The 15,479-nt window shown below is 35.4% G+C and overlaps 1 protein-coding gene across 2 annotated transcripts in view; it reads right to left on the reverse strand.

The window, feature by feature from the left end:
• Positions 1-12: 12 nt before the first annotated feature.
• Positions 13-15,479, reverse strand: part of LOC135618904 (uncharacterized) — a 35,840-nt gene continuing 20,373 nt past the window's right edge. Inside the window, exons 11-21 of one of the 2 annotated variants that reach the window (XM_065120317.1) lie at positions 14,569-14,665; positions 12,787-12,916; positions 11,413-11,472; positions 8,647-8,765; positions 7,246-7,370; positions 5,298-5,522; positions 3,649-3,809; positions 1,158-1,321; positions 965-1,047; positions 799-884; positions 13-470 (exon numbers count right to left, since the gene is read on the reverse strand). In XM_065120317.1, the coding sequence (XP_064976389.1) occupies positions 327-470; positions 799-884; positions 965-1,047; positions 1,158-1,321; positions 3,649-3,809; positions 5,298-5,522; positions 7,246-7,370; positions 8,647-8,765; positions 11,413-11,472; positions 12,787-12,916; positions 14,569-14,665 (1,394 nt within the window). In that variant the 3' untranslated portion in view covers positions 13-326. Of the gene's footprint in view, positions 471-794; positions 885-964; positions 1,059-1,157; positions 1,322-3,648; positions 3,810-5,297; positions 5,523-7,245; positions 7,371-8,646; positions 8,766-11,412; positions 11,473-12,786; positions 12,917-14,568; positions 14,666-15,479 lie in introns of those variants that run through there. The other variant, XR_010489212.1, reaches the window with a different exon arrangement.

The following is a 15,479-nucleotide window of genomic DNA, read 5'->3' on the forward strand; positions in this document are numbered from 1 at the left end:
AAATCATCTGTAGATGAGTAGAAAACATATATTTATATTAGGAAGTAAATGGCATTGTTTATTCAAGGAAGTACTACAATTTAACTTGATACAAGTCAAAAGCTATCCGAGGCTTTGATAGAATCATCAAGGAAAACTAAAATCCTCAAACCTTGATACATCTAAGGTATCCTCTTGTAATGTTTATGAGAATGAAACATTTTTGATTGACAAATTATGAAGAAATGACAGATGCTATATCATCTTTTTTCTTTTTCACCTTGTAGGGGTATACAAAATGAATTTCTAACAACTAAGAACAATTAAGGTTACAAATAGGATCGTTTTCATAAGTTATAGCTCGAAAAAAAGGTTGAGAAAGCAGTTACATCTGCCCAGCTGGGGAAGAAGCTCTTCAACTTTTTGGTATCATCAACGAGATACTGATCTAACACAGCAACATCCAGCCTCAAAGCCTCCGAACTGTTGGCCTGCAGTTCATGCAACACACTGACAAATGTGATTTTACAGAAAATATGCATGAGAACATCCACAGTCCATGCAACAAATGGGAGTAGATTATTCGGACAAATGTGATTTTAGTTCAAAAAACATCAAGCATACATCCAAAGATTGTGAATCGAGAGCTCCAAGAAAAAATCAAGCATGAAGACTTCCAAATTGGCGAGTAGATGTGAAGAAATGTACTGCTAAAATACTCCACTTCAAAATGCGATTAATACAATTTGGGATGCAACTGGTTCTATTTGCAAAATTTACTTCAATGATGAGAAACGATTGAGTAAATTAAAGCATTACCTCTAGCCAGAAAGTCCAACTCTCATTGCTACTTCCACTAAGTCTACATATATATGATGGTGGGCCACCACTGATTTTCTCGGGAGCTGGGGACAAAAGAGGAAACAAAAAGGTCAGGTTACTGGAAGACAATAAATTCTAGAGGCAAAAGCTCGTTGAGATTGACCTGGAAGCCTATAATCTGCAAAAGACCAATTCGACAGCGGACCAGTAATATTCAGGACTGAAGCCCAGATCTCACCCAAGGAGCTGTAACAGTTTTAAACAAACAAATTTATCTAAGCTAAACAAAGCATTTCATGAGACTACATTTATAGATATATACACATTAGAACAGTCATCTTCAAAGTAACAATCACCCTAAATGAAGTTCCAAGTGTACTCTGCGGTGACCAGCCTCAGAAATTGATTTTGTGTTACGAACAGATAAGTGTGGGAAGGATGCATAATGCTTTAAGATGCTATCACCATCTGCAGGAAATTTCAAACTTCCAGAGAACAAGAACGACACTGGGAATAGTGCCTGCGATATAAGGAAACAGTTAAGCATTCGAAATTGTAGATGCAAGCTCAGTGTGCAACTTCCTACACAAAAAATTAGCTACTATTTAGGTTACTAGACACATGCAGCTACAAACATCCTTATGAAAGACATAGATTTGGCAAGAAAAATGGAATAAAAATCCTTCAACTAGTGAAGACCCAAGTATGTCATTTAATTAAATTTAGAAAGCTAGTAAGGCAATTCAATATTAAGACGATCATTATTCTCCTCAGAGTACTAGAAAAATGGAATAAATGCAATTACTGGTTTCCAAAATTTACATGAAAACCACGAACGCAATTTCCAAATCTTACATTTTTTGTACTTGTCCTAGAATGAGGGCAAGTAGAAGGTCAAAGTTTCACCCGACCAGGATGACCAGTGTTCAAGTCACGGATCTATCATTAAGAGGAAGGGTGGGGTATCCTAACCCTTCTGAGACCTGGTATATAGGGGAACCTTATGCATTGGTTTTGTCCTTTACTTTTTACATAAGACCAAGATAGTGCATTGGATATTCATTATTTTTACAATGTTATGAATAATGATATCTAATGAGCAAGGAACAGGAGCCTGGAAGCTCAGTTGTGCATCAATTTGCATACCATAACCTTGCTATCATATCACTTAAGAAAACAATGAACATAGGGTTCATACAAAGAACTGGAGGGGATCAAGCATTGTTTGTTACTTCGTCGGTATAATATACCAGTGAATCACAATTCCTATAAGAAAATATAAAGCAAAGATTGCAATTTTGGTCTATATCTGGGTATTGAGCCCTGTTCGGTATGATACGTACCAAGGCATATCGATGGTAAATCGGGGCGGTACACCCAAAATCATAAAAAATAACTTCAAAAATACCTAAAAAAAAAATTAGATTAGGGTTTTTAAGTTAGAAATAAATATAATTTTAGTATAATTTTAGCAAAAATGATGTAAATTAGGAAAGAAAAGTGTCACTTGTCTTTTTCGGACTTTGAGGAGTAACTCTATGGTAGGTTCAGGATCGTCCTTCCATTAATATTAAATTTCTACAAAGAAATTAGTTGAATTATTAGATTATTTTTTATACAACTTAAATTTTATGATTCCAATGTATTAATTAAATAATCAATTGATGGATATACCTAGTTCTACCATAAAAAAGAACGATAGGACTCCACGGGCGGTGGATCAGGGTCCTCGATCTTATGTATCTGTATATTAATATAATATGTTTGTCAGACCCAATCCTCAAATTGATCCCACGACATAGTGTACTGATACATCGTATGCCATTAGTGCATCAATGTGGTGATGGTCGTAGTCTAATCGACGTGAATCACAGGTGTTCGAGGCAACTCCTGAGGAAAGGACAAATGTGGCATGTATTGGTGTAGAGCACAGAGAATGTCTGAACTTTTACAGCCGTTACTGATCTGTTGTTCCATATCGTAGGGTCGTATCATTGTATTGATGCTCAAAGAAGTATGACTAACTATCGCCGTACTGTTGTTAGTCGTAAATTCTTCGTAATACGACGGTTGTGAATACGATGAGCTTTGCTCTGCATCTACATCGTGTAGGTTCTATCACATCTGCTCAAAATCATCAACTGACTTCCCCTTCCCCTTCCATGCATAAACTTGACCAGTACCTTGTCGAGCTTCAAGATCTAAATCTTGGGTGGCATGTATAAAATATCGCTCCTCGGTCAAGGCATTGCTATCCACGTCGCTACCATATGTCTCTAGACCGAGCAGGTTGTTAAATGAGATTGCGAAGATGTCTCATTGCCTGACTCGATTCTTTCGAATGGTGCAACTGATGCTACTACCTTCCCCTTTACCTTTGTATGCTGGGCGGACGACTGTGACGATTGGGTGTCTCTAGTTCCTTGAGCAATCTAACTCGATGTTATGTGGCTCCTTCTGCCACGTTCTGACTCAATGTTGTCTCAACCCTTGACCGGTAGGTCGGTAACGATCAGATTTCGATCGTTATCGCCCGGTAGGTCAGTAACGATCAGATTTTGATCGTTACCGCTCGGTATAGACCCTGTATCACTCAATACAGGGTAAAGTGACCAGTACCGCCCATACCAGGCGGTACGCATCGATACAACAAACCTTGATATAAAGCATGAATACTAATGGCCAATGCAATTTTATCTTAGCTCACATTATTAGCCACTAGATACACAATGGATAATTAGAAATTATGCCCAGAGAACAATATACAACTTGTATTTACAAACAGAATTAGAACTAGTTAAAATCATTGGTATGCGAAGCAGAAGTCTGAAGTGCCAATTCACTTACTATCCAAGTGCTCCCATCAGAATGATAATTGCTGTTAAAGGAGAACTCTGAATTGATGTCTAACATTTTTGAAGCTTCAGGTGAATGCTTGAAGAGAAAAGCCAGTGAATTGGAATCAACTACAGAAAAATCATATCTTGAATCCACAACCTTGTCAGCACCTGTCAAAATCCCCAATAGAAATAAAAAAGGAGCAACTATGTACCAATAGAAACAACTAAGGAAACTTAGGGAAACACAGGCAAGATATGGATAAAGCAATTATGCAGAAAAGAAAATTTGTGAATGTTTTTTTCATTTTTGATACTGACATGATCATGGATTTAACATTTAAGTATCACTATACATAAATTGTACCGCAGAGGTCCAATGACCAACCTGTATGTAACATACTATACCATATCAAAAGTAATACCAACACCAACTTGTATTTATTCTTTTTTCAGTCGTCTATATCAAGGTATATTGTATCACACCAGTACTTGAGGAAACCAGCTTGGGTAACTGTCCAAGATTCAATTCCATGTACAAAATCAATAACTAGGGTCCTCCACATCCAACAAATTCATGGAAAGAGACTCTGAAAAAGGTTGTACTAATGAAGAAATAAAACATCTCTGTATACAGCCTTGTAACTGAGATGCTTTTTCCTCTTTTTGATACCATATTGCAACTCGAGATCGAACTATAATTAGAATCAATATTAACGAATCACCACACACAACCAACTCTTCTACGGTCTTATGCTAAAGGTAATTCTATACTCTTTTCCTGTGACAACTAATGAAACAAAAGGGAAGAATATAAAATGGTACTGTGATACCTCAAGGTCTAAAGGTCAAAAGATGTAACTTCCAGTTTATAACTAGTTCTACATATTTTCTACAGCAGCAAGATCAAGCTGATTTCCAATTCCCATACCACTGTTGCACTACCAATATCTGCACAATGGGATGAAAACCAAGAATTACAATAACAAAAGAACGAAGTGGGAGGAAACTGAAGCAAAGGGCGGATTGTAATTGGCAATGATTACCACATAAGAAATGATCCAGACACCTCAGTTTCTCAAGGCCATATATCTCGATAAGATTTTAATTCTGAAGGTTGAGAGATTGGGAGAAGTGCACGATGGGATGAAATTCAAGCAAAGGAGGGAAGATTTTAAAATGGGATGAGTATCCCATCCAGCATTGGCTCTGTTGTGCAGGGTTATTCACCAAAGCTGTCAACCCGCCAAAGAACTACCTAGAGCCTGGGTCACCAATCTTAATTTCAACAAGGGTCAGAACTAAGAGGCAATGACCACACGGACATGATGACCATAGGAACAATAGCACTGCCATAAGGAGTTAGAATGTAATTTACATTTAAAGATGAGATTTAAATCTTGCTGTTGTTATTGAGCACAAATGGAAACAAGTCAACAAAATACAAATTTACATGGTCATAGATGAAAACAGCTAAATCAAATTTATCATAATCAGACCAATGTGTTGAATCTCAAAGAACAAATTGGCAGATGTTTGAGGCTATAGAGTTCCTAGTGTAATAAAAAGTTGTCTAGTACAGACAAATGTCCAACAGAAGATATCATGGTCACCTAGTTAAAAGATGTCTGGCATAAAAAGATACATGTAACAGCATACCGGCAGTATTAAATGTGTGTTGAAGCACAACCCTCTTTGGTGCATCCAAACTGTATGGAAAGAACTGTGATGATAGAGCCAGAGCGATAATAGTCACTTGCATGAAGCATTGCAAAATGGATGACCTGGCCAACCAATGACCAACTACGGGCATTAGTGGACCCATGCACCACCCAGTCACCAGTCCAATTGTAGCTGCAACTACAGCATCCTGCACAAAATAGCCTGCATAAAAATCACTTTAGCATCAAACAGCTACTCATTCTGTTTATTGTATATTCAACAGACAGCTCAACTGCATTATGGATAAACTTTTAAACAACTATGCAAATTGTCCACGTTGTTATCCCAAGAACATCCTAAAATATAATTTCAAGGTTACAATAAGATTCACATGTAGCTTAATCATATCAACAAGCATCATACCAAATAATAAGGGATCTTCACTACTTGATCATAGCAGTAAGTCAGCATCCACATGTAATTGCAGTTTACTTCAGCATCAATGTTTTATTAAGGGGAGCTCAGGCACTCGCCTAGGTGCCCAAGCAAGGCTGCGAGCGCCTCTAGTTGGGTTCAGGCAAGCAATAGGGCTAAGCATGGCCTAGGCGCATACCAGAGCCCCAAGCGCTAGGTGGCTCAAGTGCACGCTTGAGTTAAACAAGGTGTATGGGTTTGATTTGCAGTCAAAACAGATGATTTAGTTGAACCAATTGATCAAACTGCAACCCCTCTCAAGCCACCTCAATGCGCTTCTATGAATGGGAAGAAACCCTAGCTAACAATCGAATCTTCCCGATGATTGCTATCTATGTTGCTTCCTTTGTCAACTGAAACTTCTCACTAGAATCGAGACTCCGCCACCTAACAAAGCGACACTATCCACCACGACCGCCTCCTTCCATTGACAACCTTCTCTACCGACATTGTCAGTGTTTGCAATCTCAGACGCCACTTCCTCCACCTAACGACTTCCTTCTCCGATGTTCCTCTCCATCAACAATGCAAGCCCCCTCCTCTCGCTTCTCTCTCCGTTTTGAGCTCTCTCTCCCCTAGCCCTCCTCCCCCTTTTCTCCCCTGCCTCTCAATCACCACCCACCACTTCTCTCTCTCCTACTCATTATAGATGGTACATTTATCTTAGTGGTTAAACGTATGTAATTTAATGTTTTAGTGATGATATTTTGAATATGAAATGACATGAAACTCATGTGTTATCTCATTTTTATTTTAATGATTATTTTTATCCAGAAATACATTTTTATCATTTTATATTTGATGAGCGCCTCCCTTCGCTCAAGCGAGCATGCGTTTTGGAAGCTTGGCACCTTTTCAGGCCTAGCGACTTTAACAACAATGTTCAGCATAAGTAAGAAATCCAAGCATTAAGAACAACTTTAGCATCAACTATACTGCAACTCATTTTTGTTTACTGTACTTTAACAGTTTACTGACAGCTAGACAAGTATAAAAAATTTTAACCAGCCATGAAAATTTGCTATGCTATTGGCCCATGGCTATTTTAAAGTATAACCACATAAAATTATAACAGGATTCAAATGTAGCTAAACCCATACAAACAAGAATATTAGTGAAGAATAAGAGAACTTTCCCCAACTTCAGCATAGCAGTAAGCCAGTAACTACATCCTTTTGAAGTGTTGTTCAACATAAGAAGAGCATCAAAGCATTAGGAACAAAAGAGACCTTAAGGAAGTAAATTATTCCGAGTACCATTAAATCTTAATTCTGATTTTTGTCAGAATGAATTGCTTGAAAACTTGGTCCTACTAAAAGAAGAACAGCTTTAATTTTCAATTGTGAAAGCGACTGGATAGTGAATGCAAGAAGATAATTGTCAAAAACAACTGTCTGGAAATTTATTCAAAAAAAGTGATTGGCATAAAAAAGACATGTAAGATATAAAAAAAGAAGAGCAGAAAACTAACCATAAGGCTGTGGAAGAGAGCCCATCATACCCATCTTCTCAATCAAAAATTGGACAAGAAACCCACTGTAGTAAACACTGTATAGAACGCAGGGGATCATAGGGACTACATATCCTGCTAATGACCTGTAAGCATAAGTACATAAGAACATGATACTTGAAGATAAACATTCATTTTTATGCTATATGAAAATGAAAACAAATTACTATCATGTACACGGAAGAATGACCACCATAAGTTGCATTATCAACAGTTGCTATATAGAACTATCTTGGAAACCATGAAATTTCATGTATGGTGGGAAAATACCCAGAAAATTGCTCCTTGCATACTTTTTCATGTAAAAAGAAACTTAGTGATGGCACTATATGCTCAGTAATTTGAACGTCTAAGAATTTACAGGTTAATCATTTTCTACAGAAGAATATTTCTTATTCTTAAAGTTGCGTTCCAATGGGTTAAGACCAGTAACGATCATCATTCTCTCATTGATGTTATTATTCCTTCAGGCTCAATCTGATTTGGATCCATGTGAAGAATACAATACATGTCACAATAAATGTTAGTTCGACATGTATTATTCCCTCTAGAAATTTAGCTAGATATAAGATCACTCTGCTTGTAGTCATACCAAAGGATAGCCTCCTTTACTGAATCTCCGAAGCATTGCCAGGAAGATACAAGACAACAATACGGTCTTCTGATGTGGCTAAACATTTGTTTTAAAACTTAATACATACCACTGCTGTGTTTTCTCCATCAACAGTACCATGATCAGTTCAAAATTTTTCTAGGACAGCTGTGATACTCAATGCATCTCAACCACAGTGCTGTGCCTGGATGGAGGTTTCTGTTGGCTCTTCATTCATTATGCTTATAAAATGTGATCTTCTTTTGCAAAATTTTATGTCCTTATACCAATTATCTACCTTATTTTCCAAAAACTACCATATGACGTTGGTCAGTGCACCAATCTGGCACACTTTTTTATGATCCCATTTACTGGGATGCACCTCTGTGCTTGCAGTCACCTTGATCAGTTTCTTCTTTCCACCAACTACAATACAACCATAGCAAACAACCTGTCGGACCGGTATGTACCGCCCATACCGGGCGGTACGGCAGACCCTGGTCTTAACCATTAAAGTGGAAAAAGATATGCTTCATCTATATTTGCAATTTATTGACTTTTTAAGATACTCTTACTTATGATGTTCGTTCGATGGTGATGTCATGTGAAACATATTTGTTAACTACTTTTAGTTGGGCAATGTCTTAGAGAAGTAGCAAAGATTTTATGCATAAGAGACAAGAAGTTGTCCCAAGTACTTCAGCAAAGTTAGGCAAAAAGCTGAACCACTGTACAAAAGTTTGCATGTGTCAAGGGTGCATAGAAAGTACTTGATTGATTGACGGCCACAACGCTTTCTCATAATGCAATAAGCGAACCAAGCAAGCAGCATAGACAATGATATCATACATGTCAAGAAACCACCACCAAGCTGAGCTAGCAGATAAACCTGCTCAAAATAAATGTTTCTTCTGTATAATTTGGCATGAATCTAATAAAAAATGCATGCAGATAACTGTAAGTCTGTGACAATAAATAACATAAGCAAAATTAAGCCATGAAATGATTGCTGAAGACTAATTATGTAAAAGAATGGCACAGTTGAGTATAACTAGAGGAGGTCCAATCTTTTCTTTTTGCCAAGGTCCAATCTATAATAGAGCATATACTACAAAAAGGTATAGTGGGAAGCCAAAGTTCTTCACATGCTTGCCTAAGATGGTATAACAACAAAAGCTGAAAAAAGTTTTGAAGTTATCATATAACATGAAACAATATGTGTTGCATCTTTGAAAAAATCAGAGGTAGTATTAATTGGAGATAATTTAAAGAATAATAATTTAAGAATATTTGGAAATGACAAAAAAATCTAAATATACACTGCCAGATCACAGAAGCTAATTTAGACTAGCTCACAAGCAGTGCTATGAGAATTAGAGGAAGTACACAGAAGTCTTTGTTTGAAATAATAAAAAAGATTGGCTTTAACTAGATAGCGCTGTCTGATGTTTCCCTTTACAAAGCATAAGGATTCTAGGAAAGGATTCATGTAGCTAAATCCAACTAGTTGGGAACTTGTTATTTTTGTGGTTGATACACTTCCCTTATTTAATTAATATTTTATAGAAGAGTTGACACATGAATCCGTCAAGTGTTGCTCCAAAAAGAAAGAAATGTCCCAACATAGGATATACAAAGCAAATGTGACCCATGTCATATAACTAGAAGTAACTAGCCAATAGAACTTAAAAGGATTGTCTTGACAGCTTGAACCATAATGGCAACTCCATAAATATTATGGAAACATTGGAAAGTACATGATAATATCTTCAAAGAGTAAATGACCAAAGCCAGCGTGTTTTAAAGTACAGGATAAGATAAATATCTAAACTTAGAGATTAAATATTAAAGTCAGTAGATGCACTAGCTGCACTGTAACATTGTAAACAAACAACTTCTAGAAAGAGTCAACATCAAATAAAGGCAACGTACTTTATAGTTTATAGTTTATAGTACAACATAAGATAGATATCTAAATCTAGAGATCAAATATTAAAGTTAGTACATGCACTAGCTGCACCATAACTTCGTAAAGAAACAACTTCTAGAAATGTTTTTAAACAAAAAGATGGCTTCATTAACATATAAGTCAAGTAAATGCACCAGCTACAATGTTGCCTTATGAAACAAAACCAACTTGTGAAAATATAGTTAAATATTCCAAACCTAATATTACAAATTTTAAACAAAAAGATGACTCTATCATAGTATGTCTATATGAAATTTCAAAAGTTCACGTGGAAGCACCAATAGTGTAACTTGATTGAGTGTTCGGGTCTTAGAAGTATTCATGCATAAAGTGATGACCATTGTCTTAAAAGAGTAATTTGGAATCATGATTGTGTTGTATAGGTAGTATTGTACTTCATTCTAAAAGCACAAATTCAATATTGAATATTGAGTTTCAAATTAATTTTGCATATAATCCTCCATGTAGTTTTTAAAAGGTGATCCTTGTTGTTCTAAGATGTTTATTTGCAACTTGGGTGATCAGAAATAGTCATAAACAAACCATCTGCCTTCCCAGACCTATACTGGCAGGAGCCTTGTGCATTAGACTTGCTCATTTTCCTTTTGAGTAGTTTAAATATATATACAGAAACATAATTTGATAGTACAGCAGTACTACCACTCATATTTCCACTATATTTTACTGTAACATGCCAATGCTGTGGCTGATGAAACAATGGACCTCTCAGATCTAGCTTGGGCCATAAAACAGCTTTCCATTAATAAAGTGATATCCAATATAAAGCTTAAAGACAAGCTGAGGCAATAAACTTTTAGTTGTCTGGTCAGGCTCAAACATGACATGGCATAGATATAGTAAGGATAAAGCAGAAAGTCATGGAGTTAAACCCCGTATCAATTTATACCTTTGTGTGAACACAAAAAACTTACAGAGAGCACACGAACTACAATCTCCGCAAGCTCGTAAGGGGCTGATGCTCAAATGTAACTGAACATATCCAGGTCTCAAAAGGTTTATGAGCTCAAACAAGTAACAACTAACCACCATAGCATAGTGGCATTAACTTTAGGTAGAAACTAGAAATATCTCATACTGCAGTGTTGCCAGCTACCAGAATAACTAAAGATATTAATACAAGTTCAAAGCAACTATCAGGCGGATGATAAGCATCAAAAAGGAAGGAATGATATCTTAAACATATGATGTTCAACCAGAATTTATCTTTGTACAGATGGAACATAGAAATCCGCACAATTCTATGCATACAAAATCAAGTCATCAAGTCAATTTCAATCACCTATGACAAAAGGGTCAATATTAAGACATTCAGCACTTAAACAAATCATCTTTACTTCTTTTTAACTTTCATGGGGTACAAGATGTTCAAGGAGAAAATTTCAATAGATATTCCAGCAACAATCAGGTGAACAAATGTTACTGAATTGTCTCCACATTACTACATTTGCAAATTGTATAGAACCAAATACTCATGGAAAAAAGGTATTTGCATGGAGATGGCATAACTGAAAAAGGCATGTAACAGAGTAAAAACCAATAAACTTACCATAGTTATAAAAGTATATAGTCCAAAAGCTCCCCAAAAGCATGCATTATCAGATAGAACCTAACAAGTAAATACAAAGCCATTTAGTATTTCAAACAAAAAATATTAAATCACTGAACACTCCTTTGGCAACCTGTTTTTTTATTACAACATACAACAAAATAAACAGAATAGATACCTTATGTAAAATAAATATAGGTCGCCTTCTATCCTGCTTAGTACCATTAATCCTCTAATCCTAATTGTCTAATTTCTTCTTACAACATATAAATGTCTCGTTACCATCTTAGACAATTTTTTCTCATTTTATTCTTTATCAGAGCCATAACTAATTTTTCATGAATGAAACATTTCTTTTTTTTTTAGTAACTCCACACATATATCTGAACATTCTCATCTCAAATAACAAATAATTTTGTATATGTGGTTAACCATCCAATACTTATATTTGTATAGTATCACTAGCCAAACACCTATGTTCTAAATTTTCCGTTTAATCTAAATGGTGTCTACTGATCATACAAAACTCTACCATTGTAGCTCTCCATATTCTCCACCCAAAGAGGCTTATTGGCATGTTCATTTAAGATACAACAGCACAAAAATCCAATTATTATGAACATTTTTACGACTTCCATGAGCTAATTGCCATTGCATCTTAATGCATTACAATGTATTTTTGTCTATATCACAATGAACAATAATGGTAATACTGAAAACATAGTTTGTAAAGTTAAAGGTTAGACTAAATCCTGGACATTGTTAATCAATCTCGAGATGTTTATGGCTCAAACTTCAAAGCCCTCATCTTTAACTCAAGGATTAACAAAAACCATGATATCTTGCACTTTAGAAAGAACCATGAAAACAAATGTTCATTGGTCATAGAAAATGTTCCAGCAATAATAAATATGTTGCAAATAATAGAAATACAATATCCAATGGTAATGTAGCCAATGAGTCAGCTTGAAAATATCAAGGTTCGTCGTACCATGGCATACCGCTCAATATGAGTGGTATGTACCAATCTGACAGGGGACCGATACGGGCGATATATCGGTATGCTCCCATGTACCATGTATTGGTATACTCGATACAGCTCAGTAACGCTTGGTACGTACCATACCGATAGCTGGTCGGTACACCGGTGCAGACCGATAAGATGAATCATAGAAAATATGTTATCAAAACATTGTCAATTGTTGAGTTACCAACCATAATAAGTTTTGATCTTTGCTAGAGAATAATACACAAGTTAGAAGATTAAGTGGGTACACAAATATTTAAGTTTCTAGTAATTAACTTCTAAAGGATAGTATCATCATGAGTGGAAAAAATATTGGGCCTTTGAGAAAATAAGGGAAAAACATATACCACATTTGATACATTGAGATGTGACGCATCTTGTGAAAGCGGAAAGAATCCCCATACAGTTCTTGGAAGCAACAGACCAACCAGTGAGCATGGTACAAACATCAAGAACGCCAAAAAAGGGTGAGCAAACCTATAAATTTCTCATCAGTCCATATACCCAGCAAAATTTCCAGCATATTTATAATATTTAATATTCTTAAGAAAAATAAGAATCAGATATTACATTATCCTACTTTTTAAAAAGAAATTGATAAAATCATCTTTGTATATGTTGAAAAAAACTACGGACTCATAGTAGGAAAATACCTTCTATGTAAACAAGGGATTCTAGAATATTTATTTGTTGTAACAACGAACAACTACAAAATACAACACAGTTTAAAGAATACCACAAGACGGCCACCAAAATAAGCATCAAAGAATAGCAAAAGCTATGGTGGACATCATGGAAGAACTGATAATATATGTAAAGAGTTTCCAGATCATATATTCCTCAGCATTGATCTCTATTGTAATTTAGAAACTGGTTTCAGTAACCTATACAATACCAGTATATTGGTCTATACTGTTCTATCATGAACAACCTGATCTTCGATGAACAACAGTCCCGTCATTATGGTTTTGGGCCTTTTACTTGTACTACTGTAAGGTAGAGAGGCCTGTGGTAGCTTAGCAGCATTATTTTGCTTGTATTTTTAGTTCACATGGCTGTACAATATTGTCACAAGCTGGACTGTCAAGTGAATGTCAAACGAGACAAAACTGAGCCAAACAAACCCCTTCTTCAGTGCCATTGAGGAGGACGCTTTGTACCATTTGTCAGTGTTTATTCAAGCTTCCAACCGCCTTAATTGACTAATAAAGCATTCATTTGCCCTTATGCTGATCGTTCAGGCCACATTCATCCACTTTAAGGTCTTAAATCACGTTCCTATTCCTTAACATTTTGTGTTCTTGTTCTATTTCCTTTTTGGAAGTATATTGCAAGACGCTAACATTTCAAAGTCCACAACTATCACCAGAGAAAGGCATTTACCAGTAATCTAACAACAGTGGGATATTTTCCATTTCAATGCTGTACAGTATATCTGAATATTTTTCTAGTACTTGCGGAGTTACACATGCATTTTATATTGTTTATAAAATGGTTGTAAAATAGTGTAATTAGATATTGATTTCTTACTGCAGAAAACTAGAAACCTTCTTTAATTGTTTGCAGCTAATCAGTATTGTCTAAAAGATCAGCAACAATACTACTATAGTTCTAATTTATCACCCTAATTTTACATATTTAAGTGGTCAGTCAAATTTCAAAATTCAAGTCAAAGCAGAAAATTTAATAGGATGGACCCCCTTTATATGAGACCCATAAACAATTTTATATCTGAAGATGTTGAGAAAATAAAACAAAATGATAGGAAAGCTTCCAGCCTACTTGACTTCTGATGCATAGGTAACTATCCCTGCACTTCACAGGAGAGTGCCTGACAGCAAATTCCTCAAAAGAACTTTGCAAAACATCCTAGATGAAATAACCAATCAACAGTCATTTAAATTAAGTTATCAATTGCTATCTTACCTTTTATCAATGTTACGACGCAGAAAAACAGCAGTTCACAAGGAATGTTAGCTCATATGTATTAATAATTACTTAGAAGGGCTTCTGAGAAACTTTGATACTTCAATCAATATTATACATAAGCTAGTTAGGACTAAAACACCACGTAAGATACTGAAAAATAGGAAAGTGAAGACATTTTTGGAGACAGAAACGATCCCTACCAATTCATCGCCTGGCTCGAGAAAAATAATCTAAACACAGCAAATACAACTGGAAGAACAATGGCAGAAACAAGACTAACAGCATGAAACAATGTCCCTGTAGAAAAGGAAAAAAGGTAAGTCATAGACTAATCTTTTAAAAAATATTTTTTAAAAAATATGACCATGAAAAGCATCGATAACATTGTATAAATTGCTAAATTACAAAGCTATAGTATAACACAACAAGAGGGAAAAGAAAATATCCTACTGAAAGTTTAAATCAAATTGTGACAAAAAACCAGAAATTGGTGCACAGACTTTGATTAAATGTAGTGTTGGTTGATTAAATACATTAGATTTACCAATTCAAAATTTTATTAATCTATGCATTTAGAATGACTACTAACTTCTATAACTAGGAGATTGTACTATCAAATCAAAGCATTGAAAATGGTAACCTGAATCTCCTAGAGGATCTATAAGTTGGAGATACTAATCTATTTGGGTAACTTTACATGATTTTTGGAAATAACCACATAGATAAACTCACTGCACAACCTGAATAAAAAAATCAGACATCGTTGGTGATGCAATTAGGTTTCCAACTGGTCCGTGTTTTGTTTAACTAGGTATGGATTGAGTGGTTAGGGTTAAAGTTCCATTAGTTTAAGATTTAAAATTTATATGATCAATTCGTAGTTGATTCTAGAGTTTAATGACACAGGAGCATTTCTATGCCTTGAATCAAGAGAACTCAGAATATTCACATTAAGCTCTTGGTTCTCCAGTTAACCAAAATTTTAGGACTTGTTTCAAATAAATTCTGAAATTAATACTGAGATATCTATGTGGGATATTATACCATTTCAAAATTCAATGAGTTAGGAATCCAAAGCATCTTACAGGTTTCAATGTAAAGTCTTCTAATA

The sequence above is a fragment of the Musa acuminata genome, chromosome BXJ2-8 (assembly GCF_036884655.1).
Source record: "Musa acuminata AAA Group cultivar baxijiao chromosome BXJ2-8, Cavendish_Baxijiao_AAA, whole genome shotgun sequence".
In the NCBI taxonomy this organism is placed as follows: Eukaryota; Viridiplantae; Streptophyta; class Magnoliopsida; order Zingiberales; family Musaceae; genus Musa; species Musa acuminata.